The sequence below is a fragment of the Prionailurus bengalensis genome, chromosome A1 (assembly GCF_016509475.1).
Source record: "Prionailurus bengalensis isolate Pbe53 chromosome A1, Fcat_Pben_1.1_paternal_pri, whole genome shotgun sequence".
NCBI classification, from domain to species: domain Eukaryota; kingdom Metazoa; phylum Chordata; class Mammalia; order Carnivora; family Felidae; genus Prionailurus; species Prionailurus bengalensis.
The window spans coordinates 159244969-159259135 of NC_057343.1; the positions used below are offsets into that span (position 1 = coordinate 159244969).

At 42.5% G+C, this 14167-nt stretch overlaps 1 protein-coding gene across 17 annotated transcripts in view; it reads left to right on the forward strand.

Annotated features, from left to right (window-relative positions):
- The first annotated feature begins 3748 nt into the window (after nt 1–3748).
- The window catches only part of CAST (calpastatin), a 109624-nt gene continuing 99205 nt past the window's right edge, over nt 3749–14167 (forward strand). For 7 of the 17 annotated variants that reach the window (XM_043594283.1, XM_043594161.1, XM_043594169.1 and 4 more), the window contains exon 1: nt 3875–4189. In XM_043594283.1, the coding sequence (XP_043450218.1) occupies nt 4115–4189 (75 nt within the window). In that variant the 5' untranslated portion in view covers nt 3875–4114. Of the gene's footprint in view, nt 4190–4634; nt 4863–14167 lie in introns of those variants that run through there. The other 10 variants (XM_043594108.1, XM_043594130.1, XM_043594179.1 and 7 more) reach the window with 9 other exon arrangements.

Sequence of the window (14167 nt, forward strand, 5' to 3'; positions counted from 1 at the left end):
AAAAAGTACTACAGGCTGGAGAGCTTACACAACATAACAGAAATGTTCTTCTCGCAGCTCTGGAGGCTGGAAGTCTGTGATCAGGGTGCCAGTAAGTTTGAGCGAGGGGACTTTTCCTAGCTGCACACTTTTCATTGTATTCTCACATGGCAGGAGGGCAAAGGAGCTCTCCTGGGACATCTTTTATAAGGGCATTAATCTCCATGAGAGCTCCGCCCTCATGAATTAATCATCTCTTAAAGGCCCCACCTCCTAATGCCACCACATTGGGCATTAGGATTTTATTATGGGAATTTGGGGGGCACAACATTCAGACCATAGCACATGGCCAAACTCCTGTGATCTAAACGCATTCTCTTACTGACTAGCACCTCTTCATCCCCTTTATCACAGAACTTCACCACTGAAGCCATTCTTCTGGATAATTCAACAGTCAGAATCATGAAGTTCCTACTCAGATACACACATGTTATAAGGGAAAAGAGGGTCTGAAACTTTGCATATTATTCCTACATCTTTGGTTATTTGCAAGGATGCTTCTTTTTTTCTTTTTCTTTTTTTTCTCTGGTTTACTCAGGAAAATGTCACTACAAAGTGAAGCAAACCTGGCTGAGAGTCTCAAGATGGCATACAGGACAGGTAAGTTTTGGTGGCACTGGCAGGCACTTGGACATCAGCCAGAAGGTACAGGCTTTCTGGAGGTAACCTCCATTCCAGAAATATGTGGTGTTGTAGAAAGAAATATCAACCAAAGGAAGGGGACTATTCAAACTGTGAGTACCTCAGAAAACTACTCTGAGTCCTCCTCAATCTCACCCCCTGGCTGGGTTACCAAAACCCTCTCAGTTGTCAGATCTAATAGACACTCTTCATACATTGTCTGATGCAACTTTTGAGTGAATTTTTAAGTGTTTATTTATTTGAGGAGAGAGAGAGAAAGAGAGAGAGTACAAGTAGGGGAGGGCAGAGAGAGAGAAGGAGAGAGAGAACCCCCAACAGGCTCCCTGCTGTCAGGGCAGAGCCTGACACAGGGCTGGAACTCAGGAACTGTGAGATCACTACCTGAGCTGAAATCAAGAGTCGGAGGCTTAACCAACTGAGCCACCCAGGTGCCCCTGAGTGAAATTTCATACTGTGGACCAGCCCTTCCTTTTAGAAACCCCTCATTCCTTGGCCTCTGGTGCTTGCTTCTTTACTGGATTCCTTCTGCCTCACTCTAGCTCCTTCTCAGGTTCCACTGGCTTCTTCTCTGGACTCCATCACGTCTTTGTTTTTCTCATTTTACATGCTTCCGGATGAGAAGTGATGGGGTCCTCAACAGCTCCAGCAGCAGTGGGGATAAAGAGGACATACAACGTGAAGGCTGATTGGAGGAGGTTTCCAACTCACTCAAGTCAAACATCAGGAGAGGAAGCAGCCCCTGAGCTCCCTTCCTCCCCAGCCAGCCCACCCTTGCATCAGAGCCAGAAGTCCCATAGTGCTGCCGGAATATCTTTGCCAGCCCTTACCCTTATCCCACGGTCATGTAGTGGTGGATTTATTTGTCTTTCCCCCCAGACCGTGAGGTCCTTGGTACCTCCACAGTCTGACACATTGCAGTCATCCTGTTACTGAGTAAAGGAATGAGGTACTTAAAATATATACAAATAAAAATGTAGCACAAGTTGCCATATATACTTAAAATGAGCTTCCCTAAGATGCTCAAATGCTGGGCGTGGTATCAAAGTTCAAATTTCTCACGGACCATAAAGAAAGTGAAAACACCATCCTTCAACTTATTTGTAATTCTTCTTTACTCATAGTCATTAATGCACAGTTTAGCTCAAAATTGTTTCTGCTTATGTGAGTTCCAACTCTCAAGCAAAGCCTGAAGGCTAATGTCATTATCTCTTATAGATTTTCATATCAATTATACTACCTACTACAGTGGCTGCTCAGTAAATAGTAAGTTGATAAATGGATTTATTACTCCTAAACTTGGACCAGCAGCTCCAGCCAGGCAGGTAGGCTCTTTTATATTTCCTGAACTGCCCCATCCCTCTTCTGTCCACATCCCACCAGGCAGCCAGTCCACTCAAGCCTCCTTTCTCTTCCTATAATCACCAAAACCCACAGAACCCCAAACTCCCAAAATAGATTTGTACTTATTCATACCTGTATGTCTCTCAATGTCACCTAAATGATCATGCATTACAAATGCCATATGACTTCAGCAAAACTCTAAGTACCTGGAGGGCAGGGAATGCGTATTTTCATCTTTATATCATTCCTTCTACAATTTCTTTCACAGTTCTTTACAAGGAAGACTTTTAAGAGGTGTAAAACTAACTGGTATAAGTTCAATTTTAAATACTCTGTCAGAAAAATACCTCAAATTTTAATCAACCAACCATTATTCATCCGGATCTAAAACCTGAACCTTGGAGCACCTGGGTGGCTCAGTCAGTTAAGATCCCAGCTCTTGGTTTCAGCTCAGGTCATGACCTCACAGTTTGTGAGATTGAGCCCCTTGTCTGGTTGTGTGCTGACAGCATGGAGCCTGCTTGGGATTCTCCCTCTCTCCCTCTCTCTCAAAGTAAATAAATAAATTTTAAAACCTGAACCTAGGTTCTCTAGGCTCTGAAGTAAGGAAATGTTTCAGTTCCTAGGCCCACAGGTGGGGCTGCCTATACCTGGCTCCTATTAGTTTTGGTGTGTTTTTTGTTTTTTTTTTTTTTTTAAATTTAGGTGTTTAGTTGCAAGTCATTTTTTCAGGCTTATGACATATTTCCCCAATTATGAATGTAATTCATACTATCAATTGATTTTCCTTGAATGGACAATCATAGACCCCTTGTCGAAGTTGTTACATTTTTAGGTATAAATTCTAAGCTGGTAGCCTGTGTGTTGGAACTACTAGGTATGAATGGTAATAAGTAAACAACTGTTTAAAAGGAAATCCATTTAAATCACCCCTCTCTTCTCCCCGCATCAAGAAAGCTGCTAGCCAGTAAAAGAAGTCAAAATCCCTAAAAATGAGAGAGGAGAGGGAAACAAGAATTCATCCTGCCAAGCTCAATGTAGCATGACAAATCTTTTCCTACAATCTGGCTTCTCTCTCTCCAACTGTCTAAAACACAACACTGCAGACAGAGGCCACCCCCAGGCCCAAAGTGTCATTGTCACTGCTGGGAAACAGGTTTTTTTCTGTCAGGTCTGAGCACAAATCCGCAGCAACCGATGGCCAAAGTCTCCGCAGATGAGCATTTTCTAGACGGGCTTGTTAATTTCACTTACAGGCCCAAACCAGGAAGTGCGGTTTAAGATGAGCCAAAGACAAAAAACACTTCAGCCTCGGTAACAAAACCCAGCCAGGATCTTGAAAGCCTATAGAAGGTTTAAATTGGGGACTATTCGGCTTGGATTGGAACCTCGGGCTTCCTACCCTTAAACGTTTCTAAACTTTCAAATCGCGCCCCCCTGCCCAAAAAAGCCACCAAAGAGAGACGACATAAAACATACACAGGAGCGCGCACACAACCTACACAAACACACACATCTACACAAACACACGCACAGACCAATTTGTTTTTGTGATCCGCTTCCTTGTGTAGGCGGTCCAGGATTTAAGTCGGTAAGTTCTTCTCCAAACTAAACCAGGGCAGATAGCAGAAAAGGGGTCTAATTCTGGAGATTTTTAAGATGGGTCGAGGCGTAGACTGGCCACGCCCGGGTCCCGCTCTCCCGTTGCACAACTGCAAGCTAAGTCTGGGCAAGTCCCAGGAGGAACCCTGAGACCTCCAGCCCCTCCTTCCTTCAACCCACGGGAGCAGCAAAATCCTGGGAGGAGGGGAGGATCCCTGGGTGAGGACAACGGGGCCGAGGGTGTTAAATTTCAGCCCCGGAGCCTTCTACCGCTACAGCGGGGGCTGCCGCCAGCTGCGGGCAGGAAGGGGAGGACCCAGCCGTGCGAGGGGGAGCCCCCGCGCGGGCTCAGGGCTGGGTCGGAAAAGCTGCCTCACGGGCGCGCCCGCCGGCCCTCTGCTCCGTTCCTCCCTCCCAGAGCTCCCCGCCTGGCCCTCCCTTCTAGTCTCCGCTGCGCCCTCGCGGAGGCAGCGTTTGCAGCGGCCTTGCTATGTCTCAGCCGGGCCAGAAGCCCGCGGCCTCCCCGCGGCCCCGGCGCGCTGCAGCGGCCCGCCAAACCCAGGAGGTGAGTGGCGCTCCTGCGGGAACCACAGGGTTGGGCGCTGGGAGACCAGGGCCCGTAGCCGCGGGACACCTCTTCTGGGCGTAACCTGTCTGGCCTCCAGCACCGTGCGCCCCCTCCCAGGCCGGAATAGGGCGCGGGGCTCAGTGCCCGCCTCTGGGCAGGTGGCTGGTGGTGGCAGGTTATTCCCGGACTGGGGCCAAGTGCACTGGGCGTGGCACGAACTCAACAGGGGCTGGCCCGCGCCGGGAAAAGTTGGATGGTAAGAGGTGGGTGAAATGAGGATAGGGATGAAAGGAGGAAAAAGTTCACTCGGGACCCCTAGAGTGGGTGGGGTGGTTTAACTGGACCGCGGGATCCTCTCTTCCGTCTAAAGCCCAGGCTGCAGGGCGTGGCTGCCTGGAGAAATAACACATCTTCCCTAACTAGCCTCGAGCCAAATCGGGCGGGGCGGGGCCAGCCCGCCGGGGCGGGGCCTGCATCGGGCACCGCCCCGTTGCCCTTCCCCCTGACAGCTGCGGGGCTCGCCGAGCTCAGAGCCCGTCCGCTCCAAGCAGGCGAAGTGAGAACCCTTCACCTTCTGTACCGCACACCGCGCCTCCGCCGGGCCCTCCGCCGCACGGCTCTGAGCAAACCGGTTATCGCCATGGCGTTCGCAAGCTGGTGGTACAAGACGGTAAATAGGAGCGATCGTGCCTGGGCAGGAACGGGAAGGGACTGTGTTTGCTTTGCCTTTCCGGGATTGCGGACGAAGTATTGTTGGGGAAGGGGTGGGGACCAGGTGGGACCTCCTCTCAGGACTTAGGTTAGGCTCCGGGAGAGGCCGAGACTCACCCTACTGTGGTATGCGCGAGCGCGTCGGGGCGTGCGAATGGATGTGAGCAGTTGCGCGAGGCTCAACTCGGCTCACAAGCTGAATGGGACAGGAATTGTTGCTGCAAGAATTTCTCCCCTGGATGCGGATTCCTGGATGAACTCAGCTCTCAAGAGCTTAGATCTAGTGTTTCTAACCTGTAAGCAAAGCTCAAAACTTTTAGAGAAACGTTCTTGGACATACATTTTCCAACACAAAGGAGGAGAGGCAGCCAGGATGGGGTCAAGGAGAAAACCCCAAACTCCAAGAAGCAAAAGCAACGGAGATCAAGGCCCTTGTGGAGAATGAGACAGAGCTATAGGTGTTCTGTACTTTATTCCCAAAAAAGTACACAAAAGTTGTGTTGATAGGTGAGAATCGAAATATTTATATTCCATTAATTTATGTGAAAATTTGAAAAATTTAGTACACCTCTCAGCATGTGGTATTATTAGGAAAAGCAAGGTTGTAATCAGACACTCTTTAGAGAGAAACCTTATATTGGAATCAGTAAACTGTCACTGATCAGCCAAATGGCAATTCATTGAGCATTTATGTGCCAATGCACATCTTTCCACATCTATAAAATAAGGGCTATAATAGGCACCAAATAAGGGTTGGTGAGGACTAATTAGATTCATGGATCAAAGTACCAGACACATTTACTTTTAATGGTAGGGAATTACAGTTTCCCTGAAGATATTTCATTGTAAATGTTTCCCATTAAATTTTCTGGGCTCTTAAAATGTAACATCTTATTTATGTGCTGAAAGCAAAAGTTTATTTTGAGTCATTATTGTCCTAAGTTGGATGGTGAGAGGTGGGTGAAATGAGGATAAGGATGAAAGGGGGAAAATGTTCACTCGAGACCCCTAGAATGGGTGGGGTGGTTTAACTGGACTGCAGGATCCTCTCTTCCGTCATGGTCCTAAGGTTCTTACCAAAATGCACGTGTATTATCTGCAAATATGGATGGCAGTATTCCAGAGTTAACATCAGACTTTTCTTTCCAAATTAATGGTTCTCTAAAAGAAATTATACTGGAACATTTGACATAGTTTAAGTCAGTACTTTTAACCCTGTTATGTTTAGACATAGTCTGACATTTTGCTAAAATCTCTTATAATCCAATTTTGGAACTACTTTACATTTTTTTTTGTCTCTTAGAATAAGCAAACTGTCTGTGATCAGCTTTGATTCTTACCAAACCAGTGTGACATCTAATAGAAATGTTGTGTGAGCCACATATGTAATTTAAGAATTTCCAAGTAACTACATTAGCAAAAGCAAAAACAGGTGAAATTAATGCTAATAATATACTTTATTTAACCCACTGTGTTGCAAACATTATTTCAACATATAATCAATGTACAAATCATTGAGATATTTTAGATCTTTTTTATATTAATTCTTCAAAATCTAGGGTGCATTTTATACTTATAGCACATCTCAATTCATACTTGCTACTTTTTCAGGTACTCAATAGGCATGAGTGGCTAAGGGCTACTGTATTGGACTATATAGCTGTACACATGGCTTCCTAACCAATTTTGTCTGATGGTTACAAAGGGAGTGATCAGAGACCATTTTGAGAATTAAAGAAAAGCTATAGACCATTTTCCCTCAGCAAAATACACACACAAATACACAAAAGCTTACCATAAATCCTCTAAAGGTCCACAGATCCAATTTATAATGTATATATATATATTTCACATATATACAATAAAAATTATAATATATAATAATATAATATGTAACATAATTATATAGTATTATATACTATATAATATAATATGTTATATTATATTATACTATTATAATTATATAATAATTATATATTATATAACTATATATTTTATATGATAGTATATATGTACTTTTATCAGGTATGTCATATGTGTGTGTGTGTGTGTGTGTGTGTGTGTATATATATATATATATATATATCATGCTCCTGGTAAATCCTATAATATCTATAAATATCCTATAAATAATATCTTTACTAGAATCCTTTAAATACTCAAAAGATTGTGAGTGACCTTTTTTTTTTTTTTAATTTTAGAGACAGGGTGAAAGTGGGGAAGAGGGCAGAGGGAGAGAGAGACAGAAAGACAGAGAGAGGGACTATCTTAAGCAGGCTCCACACTCAGCAAGGAGCCTGATGCATGGCTTGATCCCACGACCCTGGATCATGACCTGAACTGAAATCAGGAGTCAGATGCTCAACTGACTGAGCCATCCAAGCACCCCATGAATGATCTAACTTTAAAAATTTAGGCAGAATAAGATAAAATAATTAAAAGATGTATCTATGATGTTTGTTTAAGGGAGTATCACCTTTAAGCTAGTCAGTGACACATTACAATGTATATTTCCACACCAAATACCAACAAAATCATTGATCTTATTTTCTGAAGACTTATGTGGTTGTAATAAAAAAACAAAAACAATAACAACAAAAAACTTTAAAAAGCTAGAGCTGAAGAATATCTGATGAGCATCATAATGATGAAGCATGGAGAATAAATTTGGTTGACACTAATCACATTCTGTGTCATAAGTTGACTCAATTTGGCCATGCTAATTAAAGGTGTTTCTTAGTCTAATTAGACCCATGAGCCCAGTGGAAGGAAGCATGATCAAGGAGCCCAGTCATTTGGGAGGCCCCATCATTGTGGCCAGTCTGGGAACACTGTCACAAGCCTTCTATGGCAGGACAGACCACATAACTGCAATAACTTTTAGGTGTAAGGAATGCAAATTACAGAGTCTGAAAAAAGTCCACAGGCTTTAGAGTATTGGGGAGAATGGAGATCAGACACAACTTTGCTCTTTTGGTTGACAGTTTCTAAATTAGTTTGCTTCCCATTGCAGATAGGACTTTTAAATTAGGACTAACATCTGATGATATTGTTCTTTAATCAGTTTTGGCACTTCCCAGAAAGTTAATTATATCCCCCAAGTGCTTTTTAAAGAATGGTACTATGGCTTGTTGAGGGTGGAAATATGGGTGGCCATTTGAGATTCTAGGGTGAATAGGTAGGCATTTACTTCTGAGTAGGTTGTCTGGTGTAATACAAGACTTCTCAGAGCAGCCCATCCTTACTCTTTTTTTTTTTTAAGTTTATTTATTTATTTTGAGAGAGAGAGAGAGAGAGAGAGAGAGAGTGTGTGTGTGTGTGTGTGTGTGTGTGTGTGTGCATATGTGTGTGTGCATGAGTGGGGGAGGAGCAGAAAGAGAGAGAGAGAATCACAAGCAAGCTCTGTGCTGTCAGTGCAGAGACCAACGCAGGGCTTGATCTCATGAACCATGAGATCATGACCTGAACCAAAATCAAGAGTCGGACACTTAACTGGCTGAGCCACTCAGGTACCCCAAGCCCATCTTTATTCTATTCTTTTTCTTGAGGTTTATTTTCTTTGTGAGTGTTTTTAATTTTTTTGAAGGTGAAACATACACAGCATAAAATTTACCATCTTAACCATTTGTAAGTGTAAAGTTAAGTGGAATTAAGTGCACTCATGTTTTTTTAAGGTTTTATTTATTTAACTAATCTCTGTGTCCAACATGGCATTCAAACTCTGAGATGTAAGGTAGCATGCTCCCCCAAATGAGCCAGCCAGGCATCCCATGTACACTTATATTCTTGTGCAACCATCATCACCAGAACTCTTTTTATCTTGAAAAAGGAAAACTCTAGCACCATTAAAAATAAATCCCCATTCTGGGTGCCCAGGTGGCTCATTTGGTTAAGCGTTGGCTCTTGATTTGGGCTCAGGTCATGCTCTCACAGTTGGTTAGTTCAAGCCCCGTGTCAGACTCTGTGCTGACAACATGGAGCCTGCTTGGAATACTCTCTCTTCCTCTTTCTCTGCCCCTCCCCAGCTTGTGTGCTCTCTCTATCAAAATAAATAAATAAACTTTAAAAAAGTAAGTAAATAAATAAATCCCCATTCAACTTAAGTATGTCCACTTGAATATATAGCATTGTATGTATTCAGTTCAATTCTCTTGCATTTCTTGTAAATAAAAATTACAAGTGCATCCTAATGACTACTACACAAGCAACAAAGTAACTATTGAAATTTTCATGACATCTTCTTTGATTTAGAGAAAATTCAAAATTCATGCTACCTCTGAAAACCCGACAGAAAGAGCTGTGGCCATAACAGTGTCATCTTGGCATATCCATGATAATGTTAAAATGGTAGGGGAAAGCATACATGGAGTTTAAGTGAAACATTGAGATTTCAGAATTCTAGCCATACTTAATATGTGTCCTTGATATGTGTCTTTTATATGATAATCCCAAAGAAGATTAAGCTAATAGCACATGTTTTTAGAGGAGCAGGAATATATGTATGAAAAGCCAGACATTTTACTTACTTATATTTCTTAAGTAATTATTCTCCCTATAGCACTTAGCACATGGTGGCTACTCACTGATTCTTTTTCAATAAATAAACTCTATTACTCTTTGAGTTTGGAGTTTTCAGTATGAAAACCCAGTGAAATGCCTTTGGGTGACTCTAGGGAGATACATATGCTTTAGATAAGAGGATTCTAACTTCTTCAAAACTTTTTATCACGTTAAGAGAGGATAATATAATCAACTGTTTATATACCCCTTCATCTTCAGTAATTATCAAAATTGTAATATTGTGCTACTCTTCCTTTATTTAGCTCCCAGCCCCACCAGCACACCAAACACACACACACACACACACACCTCTTCCTTCCAAACTATTTTAAAACATGGGGAATTGCACATTTAAGTATCATGACTGTGACTGACTTGGTGTAGATTATTTGGAAAATGAATTCTCTATTCCCTGTGTACTTTGTTTCCATAGATATAATATAGAAATGTGAGATTAATATACAACCATAAGAGACAAAATACTAAATATAAATATATCAGATGAACCTGGTTACTTTATACTTATGAAAAATAGAAGGCTAAATTCTCTGCTCTAACATTTACAGCCTTAGAAAATGAAACCTTTAAACCTTTGCTTATGTCTCTTATTCATTTTACTATTTCATAATTCAGTACAATCAGGTTGTTGACAGAGAAAAACAAGGGAGTGGAATAACTGTTACTGTATTCTAAAAGGAACTAGGCAATGGGCCAGGCTCCTCATCAACATCAACTTGTTTGAGAAATATGTCAGCCCGTGGGCCAAGTACTATTAGCTTCATTTTATAAGTAGAAAACAAAAAGGTTAAATTATTTTGCCCAGGATCACAGAGCCTTTCACATTCACACTTCTTCTGTCCCATCAGAGTTTGTCAGAGAATGGAATGCAGGGAACTGGTTACCCAGGTAACAGAAGAGTCTGGGAAGCCAACTGGGGAGGGTGAAGCCACCCGGAGATTAGAAATTTCAGGAAGCTGCTATCATTTCTAGGCAGGGCGGACTGGGGGGGAGCTGGATTGCCCTGGGCAAACTGGAACCGCAGCTGGCTGATTCTGCAGGAAACACTACTACAGAGGCTCCCAGAGGCAGAAAGGAGGAGGAAATACCATTTACCACCTCCAGTCTCCTACCCCTGCCTCCCAAGCCTGAGGCCTTTCATCCCAAATATCCCTGGTAGAGGTAACAGGGAGAGCAGGAGCAGGGGGAGCAAGGAATTCTGGGCAAGGAATTCACCTAAGGGCAAACAAGTCTAGCATTGCTCCAGGGAGATGGTTTTAAAGCAAAACCAGCCTTACATCTTGGTCCTTCTGCTTGTTTTAGCAAGCAGAATACATACAAGAATGGATTTTAAGGGGCGCCTGGGTGGCGCAGTCGGTTGAGCGTCCGACTTCAGCCAGGTCACGATCTCGCGGTCCGTGAGTTCGAGCCCCGCGTCAGGCTCTGGGCTGATGGCTCAGAGCCTGGAGCCTGTTTCCGATTCTGTGTCTCCCTCTCTCTCTGCCCCTCCCCTGTTCATGCTCTGTCTCTCTCTGTCCCAAAAATAAATAAACGTTGAAAAAAAAAAAATTTAAAAAAAAAAAAAAAAAAAAAAAAGAATGGATTTTAAGGGATTTTGCAAGAAATATCAATTTATACATTGTTAATTTTTCAAGCTATTTGGGGGTAGGGTGAGGCTTCTTTCTCTTTTGTCTAGTTTATTAACCTGAACAGAGCAAAAGTACTTCTCAGGGAATATTTAGAGCTCTGTGGAAATACATTCATTCAATCAAGAATTATTTGTCACACCCCTACCACAGGACCAGAAAAATAAGAATATAGTTTACCATCTGGTTGGGAAGGCAAAATAGACATTTATGAAGGAATCAGTAAGCAAGAGAGTATCAAATAAGGGGCTAATTTGTTTTACTAACAAAATAGAGACTAATGTGCAGATACGAAGGTACAATGTACCATAAATAGGGCAAGGCTCAGAATTAGGAAGGCTGGTGTGAACACAGGGCACTGCACTCCTTCGTTGACCAATCAGAGCCCCAGAGCTGCCCCAACATTCGTGACCAGGGGAAGCTCCCCATGGGTGCCAACTCAGTGGGGTGATTTGAAGAGCAGAACCGTCTGCTTCCTGTCATGGTGTCCACAAATCTCCTCTCAAAACCAGTGGTCTTGAATCCTAGCTGCATATTCAGATCAGCTAGGAAATTTTAGAGAAATATATCTGTGCTCTGGCCCCACTATAGACAGATTAATTTCCTGCACTCTGGCATGAATGTTTCCAAGTGTCCCAGGTGCTTGTGACCCACACTGAAGGATGAGACCCACTACTAAATGAAGGCTTTCTGATCCTCTGAAGGGCCTGAAAACAAGCTTTTCTTACCATATGCAATGGTAGTGCAGTGAGAGAGCTGAGCTCTGAGTAGGAGGAAGTCCAGAGGGCATCAAGATAACCTCTTATTGCTTCATGATTTGTCTACAGCTATCACTGGACCTGCAAATATTGATCTGTATGGCCTTGCCTCCAAGTAGAAAAAGACAAACTTTCCAGTTGTTTTCAAATAACCTTTACTGTTTTTTAAAACAGTTTTATTCAGGTATAATTCACAAACCATAAATTCATCCGTTAAAACCTACAACTCAGTATTTTTAAGTATATTCACAGAGTGGTACAAGAATCACTTCAATTTAATTTTAGAATGTTTTTGTCACCCTAAAAGAAAACTTTGTCTTTTTTTGTTTTGTTTTTGTTTTTTAAATTAAAGCAAAAACATTTCAGAAGCCCACTAGCATTGGGCACTCTCACCTGGGTTTGCATTTGCAGAAGCTCCGATTTTTTTCTATCTTCTTTCTTCCTTTATATATGTGTATAAGTTTGCCCTTATTTTCTTCTCCATTATGTATGCCCTTGACTGTGTGTCTGTCAGAGTGTATGTGGGCAGCATAGGGAGGGTGCCCAGATGCTCACTAGCACACATCCTCACTGGGGTGAGCCCACAGGCTGCCAGCCTTACTGCTCCTGGATATTGTTGATTTCTGGACAGGTTTTTGGCTTTGCTATGGCTGAAGATTTTAGGCCTATAAATGCTGTACCCTCCAATGAGGACAGAGGACCGCTGTACTTGCCAAATACGCAGTGATCCATGGGGGTGAAAACAGTTTGGAAAATTATTCCTTTTGGGGGGAAGACAGTGAAGTCCCTTATCTGCTTTCTCCCTGCTTCTCAACTCCTGCTGCACATACCACCTCTTTCGTCCTAACTCCCTGAGTGTCCTATCTTCTGCAGCTTTGTTCTCCCAGTGAATTTCTACTGCATGAGAGTTGGCATCCTGCTCTTCCTGTCTTTGGCTTCCAGCTCCTAATACAGGACTGAATTTACATACTGGCCTGTTTGGTCCATTTTATAAAGCAAACCACTTTCAGGATAGGGAAGTTCTGTTTTGGTTTGTTGTTTTCATTTCAGAGCATTGGATTGAGACTTTCTTGATGTGGATCTTAAGATCTCACCTAGCTTTTCACTAGATCCAGCGAAGCCCATCTCTGGGCGATAGACTATAATCTGGATATGTGATATGATGGAGGAGGACTTCACCTTTCAGATCCTGTATTTCTTTATCCATAAAATGAGGTGACAGTGTATACCTCTGGAGTTGCTGAGGGGAGTGTAGGGGATCGCTTAGGGGAAATGGCTAGCAATGGGCTAGCCACAGAGTAAGTAGGTGCTTAGAACATGTTCTTTTCCTTCCCCTCATATAGAAAAGTCCTCCCTGGATTTATCAGTTTTGTGGTTCAGTTCTCATTCCAGACCTGTCAGTACTTCCCTTCTCTGTGCTTCTCTCACCTCTCCCCACCCCACCCACTGTGTGAGGTAGTGGACAAAACCTTCTCTCTTCCCTCTTAGAAAGACCTTGCTGCAGGTAGGTTCCTATCTGGATTGACTCTGACATATTTCATTCTACCAGCTCAGTTGTGTAGGAAGTGCTCAGTTATGCTATGGATTAAATAATGAGGCACTTTGTGTGTTAACTATGTTCATGTTAAAAAAAAAAAATTAGGGGCACCTGGGTGGCTCAGTCTGTTGAGTGTCCAACTCTTGAGTTCAGGCTTAGGCCATGATCCCAGGGTCTTGGGATCCGCCCCTGTATTGGGTCTTCATTGAACATGCAAACTGCTTGAGATTTTCTCTCTCTCTTCCTCTATCTCTTTGTGCCACTTTTGCTTTCCTCTCTAAAATTAAAAAAAATAAAATAAACATAAAAAATCAGGCACTTTGAATATCTCACAGTGCAAAGATATAACTGATTTTACATCATTAATAGACTGATGAATATTCAATAAGCCCCAAGGAATGATCAGAGAAATGGTTCATTCATAAGGTTGCTATTTACTAGAAATTAAATGATGTTAGGTAATTTTTGTTAATTCTCTTGGAGTAACAATGATATTGGAGTTACTTGGGGAAAATTCTTCAGTTTAAGGAGATGCTTAGTGAAATGCTTACGGATAAAGTTTCAGGATATCCACAATTTACTCTCAAATACAGGTACATATACAAATCCAGGTAGATCTGTTTGTAATATATGCAAATATGGCAAAATATAGGAACAATGTTAATCGTGATAGATCTAGTAGTAAGAATATTGGCACTCATTGTATTATTCTTTTAACTTTTCTTTGTGTTAGAAAAAATTTACGATAGGGGTGCCTGGGTGGCTC